Here is a 6266-nt window from a genome sequence, read left to right as displayed (position 1 = left end):
CCTGACAGACAATGTATTTCTGCTTGAAATTCCCATAGATAAGGATTAAAAAAGCAAATGGAGAGTGGATTGTCTGGTTCTTCTTTCTCCTGTATGAAACTGTATGTCCTACAAAATATTATAAATCAAATCCTGCATGTACAGCAGACTTGTATTTGGGGAGTTTCAAAGGACAGTAATGGGAATGATGCCATAATTACTAGCTGACATTTAAGTTTTATACTATGTATAGATTGGAAAATAGGACTCATGAGTAAAGAATAAAGTGGAATGGAGAGGGAAGGCAGAAATAAATGTTTCAAGGGCCAGGCAGAGAACTTAGAAAAGAGGAGCAGGCTAGGTGCAAGACAGTTGGGAGACGTGGGCGCTGCAGCGATCCAGAGAGCCTTCTGCAGGTATACACATTTCAAATAAAACTGTTGAGGCCAAATGAGAGGCCACTTGGCATCCCTGAAATAAAGGAACTGCAGTTACCTAAACTGAATAGGGGAAGATTAACCTTAAAAGTAGTTTTCAAATTTTTGACAAGCTGTGCACAAATTATGTCCTCTGTCATTGAGCAAAAAAAAATACACCAACATTTCAGGACAGGGGTAAGATGTAGGGTCATTATTAAGTGAGCCCTTTCTCGAAGCAAGAGTGTATGTTAATTATATGAATAGTCACAGAGTACCTTCTTTAAATTTTTGAGATTAGGGCAGATTCTAGTATGTCTAGAATATGGACACACCAGACATCACTAACTATAGAATGGCTGAGTAACTGGAGGGTTTTGGGGAATTACATAGTTCCTCCTGTAGCAAACACATTGTATGCATGGACAATGAAGAAAAGAATAGCACTAGTAGACCTAGGAAAACCCACTCAGTATCTGCTATTTATTATACCTTGTGTATCTAGCAAAGTGTAAGATATGGTCTCTTTTCCCAATGCATTTGCAGTCTGGAAGATGAAAGAAAAATACATGAATCTCAGTTTTGTTATACCCTGATAGAACCAGCGTGACCCTAAAAAATATACAGAACCAAGAAATTAGGGGGAAATTATTTGACTTAATGAAAAAATTCTTTAAATGATGATGTTCCTAATCTGTAGTAAATAAACATAAAGGTGAAGTGATTGAAACTACTGCTTTTTGAAAAGCATGAGAAAATAACATGAATCATCTCTAAAATTGTAATATGTTACTTAAAATTTGTTTCATTTACAGAAGATAGTATATTAGCCTCCCCCCCCAAATTTTTTTTATTTTGAGCATCCAGTTGCACAGAATGTTGTGTGCCCTCTGTACTATAAAAATATTAAGAGAGAAGCTTCTTTGCTGCTTTGATTCCATATCAGAGCAGGGTACACAAGATTTATTAGAACAGAACTCTGGAAACTTGGACACTATCATGAAATGGACTAAATTCAGGAGAGTTCTCTGCTGCTTTTTTTCCCTGCCCTCTGCTGGAAGTTTTCTTGGTAGCTAGAGCAGGAGACAAAGGGAGGCCAAGGTCCAGCTGGCCTCAGCTTCCTCCCATTACGGAAGCACACCAGCCACAACGGAAAGGTTCGATGGGAGTGAGTTTGGATTTTGGTTGGAATTGAAAGAAGACTTATTAACAATTTTCTAAAGTTAATGTTTTTTAAAAATATCGTTACAGTTTATATGAATTCTAAACATTCAACATACCTCAAACATTCCTTAAGTTTCAGAGAATTTTTGATATTGTTTTATTGTTTGTTTCAACTATTCCCCTAAATTATCCTGACTGTAAAAATAAGGAATGGATTTTTGTCCCCATATGTATAAACATTATAAAAAGAATTCACATTTCCTGCAGAATAATTATAATATAAAATCTATCACCTGTTTCTAGTACTAATTATTATTACTTTGTGATGTATCTTCAAACCTTTGTATATGGATACACATTCCTATTTTATTTAAAGATCATCATATTTAGTACTGTTTTGCAATCTGCTGTTTTATTTAATATGATCTGGACATCTTTTTATGTTAATAAATATACATATGTAAAATCATTTAAAAATGGATATATATTCTTCATATGTCTAACTCTACCACATTTTATTCAGTCATTCCCCGGTTGTTAGTCTGTCTCTGGCTGTTATAAATAACTTTACATACATCTTTACTCACTTGTCTGATCATTTCTCGGAATGAATTTCTAGGTGTGGACTTACTGGAGTCATTTTTAAAGCTTTGAGTCCATAATGCTAAAGAATACTCCAGAAAGGTCGTGAGACTACTGTTCAGTAGTTTGAGGGTGCCTTGTTCCCTGTATGCACGCACGCGTGTGCACACACACATACCACCACCCCCACCCCAACGTCTGACCTTATCATTTTGATTCATCTTTGTCAGTTCTTTCTTTTCTTCTTTCTTTATCTGTCAGTTCTAGGACCATTGCTATACTATTTTGAGTTAATTTTATAAAATGTTTTACTGTCTGACAGGGCAAATCCACAATCCCATACTCCCAGATTGCTTAATTAAAAAAAAAAATCCTGTTATTCTTACATATTTTAAAATGAATTTATAGCATTTTAGAAGTTCTAGAAATAATTCCTTTGAGATTTTCTTTGAGCTTGCATTAAAATCATAGGTTAACTTAGTAGGACTTAAGCTCTTCAGTGAAAATTTTGAGTCTTATTATCCAGGCACATAATGTAACTTTCTGTTTATTTAGGTCTCTTTATATCCCTCAGTAAAATATTTTTTGTTTTTGTCATATAGCTAGTACCTGCACATCTGTTTTTGTTCATTAACCTTTAGAGCTATGGACTTTCCCTTGTTTACAATTTTGATTGCCTCCCTTAAAGTTTAAGTTTGTAGTATTTGTGTTCTCATGTTCAAAGTGCTTAGGATAGAGACTATTTACTTATTTTGATTTCAGTTTTTTTGTTTTGTTTTGTTTTTCTTATCCATTGTTACTAATTTCTTGCTTAATTTTGTTGTCACATGAGGACAAGAAGAATTATTTTTAAAATTCTCTGTTTTATGACTGTCTCATTCCTTTGAAGTCAGGAGTAGGAGATTTATTCCCTAGATAAGTCATATAGTTTTCAAATACTTAATTTTCCCATATTGCTAATTTTTTTTCTCTCTTATTAGTGCCTATTTGCTGGGAGAAGTCTATATTCAGTATCTAGAGTTGAAGTTGCTGTGAATTTGTCATAGATTTTGTGACAACTTGTCCAAATATTTTATTCTGGACAATCGTGAGAGAAGGGAGTTTTATGTTTTCTTTTTCGCCTAAATTGGAACATGATTGTCTGTTGGAAAAATGGCTGCTAAAGAATGTAATCATTGGTGCAGCCAGGAAAGTGCTATATTTTTTTTAAAGTCTGCTTTCTATATTTACTAAAGCAGCTCGAAGTGTGTACAGTTACTGCCACCTCTCAGAATGGGCACAACTGCCCTTGATAGGCACCTTCCAGTTGTTAGCATGCTTATTTTCCTTCTAAACTGTGTTGCCAAGTGACAGTAAGAGTGGCTACTCAGGTATCAGCTACCAATGCTGACCAAAGCCTGTGTGACCCTGAATGAGGTTTTCCTGGTGACTCCCTGACCTGCAGTCCCCACTATGTTAAGTGTGTGTGGGTTCTGGTATCTACCCCACGAACTACTACCCAGGCAGGCTTTTTCTTGTAGTGAGTTGAATCGTGGCCTTTACTGGAATCTTACTTGTATCATGTTTTACAGAATTTTTAATTTATAATTTGAGGCATATTTAATTTTTCTAACACAGGTGCAAATTGTTCCCTTTTAATACTACATCAGTCATTTCTGGGTGGGAATTGGTGAGGGAGAGGAACTTGATGCCATGCTCCATCACACTTTCCTCCTGGCCATCTAGCCGCACTATCCCTTCCAGTAGGTGGTTGTGGAGCTTCGTCTGGACCCAGTCCACAATCACTTCCACCTGATCCAGGCCACAGATGGAATTTAAACATTTCGATCTTAACAATTCCTTATGTTTAATACAGTTGTTTTTAGCGACCTATCTTTAGTGGAGTGTATAGCAGGAGGTGTATTCTCAGCCTGTCTTCTCCTTTCCCTGACTTTAAACCCACCCTATCACAAAATACTGAACACATTCTGTGACCTCCTTGGTTCTTAATGAGAGGCTGAATCATAGAGGACAGACCTAAGGGTGTCTAACTGGAAGCAGGGAGACGTGGTAGTGATTTCTTCCCTAGAACCTGGACTGAGAGTGGATGAGGTGTGTTAGAAGGGCTTTGAGAATGTAGAGGACACCCTATATCTAACTAATGGGAAGGTAGGACTCCATATGTTCGGTAAAAATCCTATGTCCAGTCTCCACTATGGACTGTGTGAGTCCACCTTTCTTTTCCAATGATAATAGAGAACTTCAAACACTTAGGACATTTAAAAATGCCCGTACTCTGCTTATTTGTGAAAATAGACAATTGTTTAAGTTTAGGTGTGTTTTTTTTTCTTTATTGTGCTCCTTCTGACTATAGGAGCCCAAATATTGAGAAAGATATTTTAAAAATATATGTAAAATGTGAATTTACTTCCTTTGTTCTATTATTTTCTCCCTTTTGGGAGGCTGCAAAGGGACACGGAATATCTTAAGGTAAACTGAAATCGACTCTGATCATAGGGATTTTTAAAATTCTGTTACGGAATCTGTCATCAGCATTCGCTTTTAAATGGTAAACTTATGTTTCCGGATTACATATCTGAAGTTTTATATTATACATTATACATTGTATAAATTACATCTTGTATATATTAAATTGTTATTGTATAAATACCTTAAAGGATTTAAATTGGATATATGGAGAAAAAGTATTTTATTGTGTCTTTCATAATTCGTGAATTACTAGGACTATATCTTCACCAGTTATAGAGGTTTTTACCAGTTATAGAGGTTTTTACCAGTTATATTTGGTAATAAAATTTATCCAGAAGATATTTTTATTTAGAATCTTCTCTTTAGAATAAAGACCTAGCAACTCTGAATTTTTTAAAGAAGTTTAATCCTAAAGCAGATTTCTCTGTGACATTAATTACTGCTTAAATGTCATTGTTAAATTATTTTTCTTGGGTTAAATGAGAAACAGACTGCTTCTAATTATTGTGGGTTAACCTATAACTAATATCTTAACTTTCAGAGAAGAAATTATGAGGTTTTGATTTCCCAGTTCACAAAATAAATTAATTCCTGGACCATCATTTGAAGAACATTCTGTGATACAAATCTTCTGACTGTCTCAATGTGCATTATTTTCCGTGAATTTTGGTATTTTGGTGCCATCTTGTGGCTTGGCTTTATAGTAACTTCAACACTCAAATGCATTTTTAAATAGTGTTTTGGGAGGGATAAAATGTAGTGGAAATTCTTTCCAAAATGCAAATTATGTATTAACATAAGTCTGCATAAAAAGTGTTGAGAATAACTTATTTGTCATTTGGTCAGTGGCCAAACAAAAATAGTAAGGATGGTAATATATGCTTCTTGGTTTCTGAAATTCTGTTTTTATGATCTTTATCCCTAGTTGCTACTGTTTGAACGATCTTGGATGAGCAGATGGAAGTCTTCTGTTCTGCATGAAGGGGAAGGGAACATAAGGAGTGTGAAGTGGAGAGGCCATCTGATTGCTTGGGCCAATAATATGGTAAAAGCACGTCTCCATCTTCCTAATGCTTCATTAGAGCCAAAAGAATAGCCAAACTGAGAGGGCTGTAATAACGGGAAAGATGCTACTTGCTGCAGTGGTCATTTCTAAAATATACAAACAAACGGCGATTGATATCATACCTAGAAGGTTAAAGAAATTAGATTGCTCTTAGCTTTCCTAATAGAGTAATTCCCAACATGTCATAGACTCTATTTTAGAGGAAGAAACCTGAGGCGTGGAGAATAGCCAAGAAAATGAAAAGCCGTCTTAATAATTGAAAGGCTGCATTGGGAATGTGGTCTTGAAAATACCATTTGCCTATTAGCCAAGGGCAAGTAACAGTTGATATGAAACAAGTGCAGGATATTGTTGATTTCGTTTTTACTCCCAGTATAATCACAGGCAAAAAATAGTCCTGCCTTTTAAAAAGTAGGTTGTAATTTTTTGGTGCTCCACTTATTTCAAGTTTATTCAGTATGAATTAGAGCGAGTAGAAAATTTAAAAATTGTCTTTTTGACATAAGGAATTTCTTTTGGAATTTCAAGGTATAACTTAGTAAATTAGCTCTATTTGTTTTAAATGCTAGCGATCTCTCAGAACCTACCTT

The 6266-nt window shown here is 35.1% G+C and overlaps 1 protein-coding gene across 2 annotated transcripts in view; it reads left to right on the top strand.

Moving 5' to 3' along the window:
• The window catches only part of VPS41 (VPS41, HOPS complex subunit), a 167008-nt gene that overhangs the window by 89290 nt on the left and 71452 nt on the right, over positions 1 to 6266 (top strand). For both annotated transcript variants that reach the window (XM_025041919.1, XM_006925337.3), the window contains one exon: positions 5536 to 5655. In XM_025041919.1, the coding sequence (XP_024897687.1) occupies positions 5536 to 5655 (120 nt within the window). The remainder of the gene's footprint in view (positions 1 to 5535; positions 5656 to 6266) is intronic.

This window comes from Pteropus alecto, unplaced genomic scaffold, assembly GCF_000325575.1.
Source record: "Pteropus alecto unplaced genomic scaffold, ASM32557v1 scaffold109, whole genome shotgun sequence".
Taxonomy (NCBI): Eukaryota; Metazoa; Chordata; class Mammalia; order Chiroptera; family Pteropodidae; genus Pteropus; species Pteropus alecto.
This window is presented reverse-complemented; position numbering and strand designations above follow the sequence as displayed.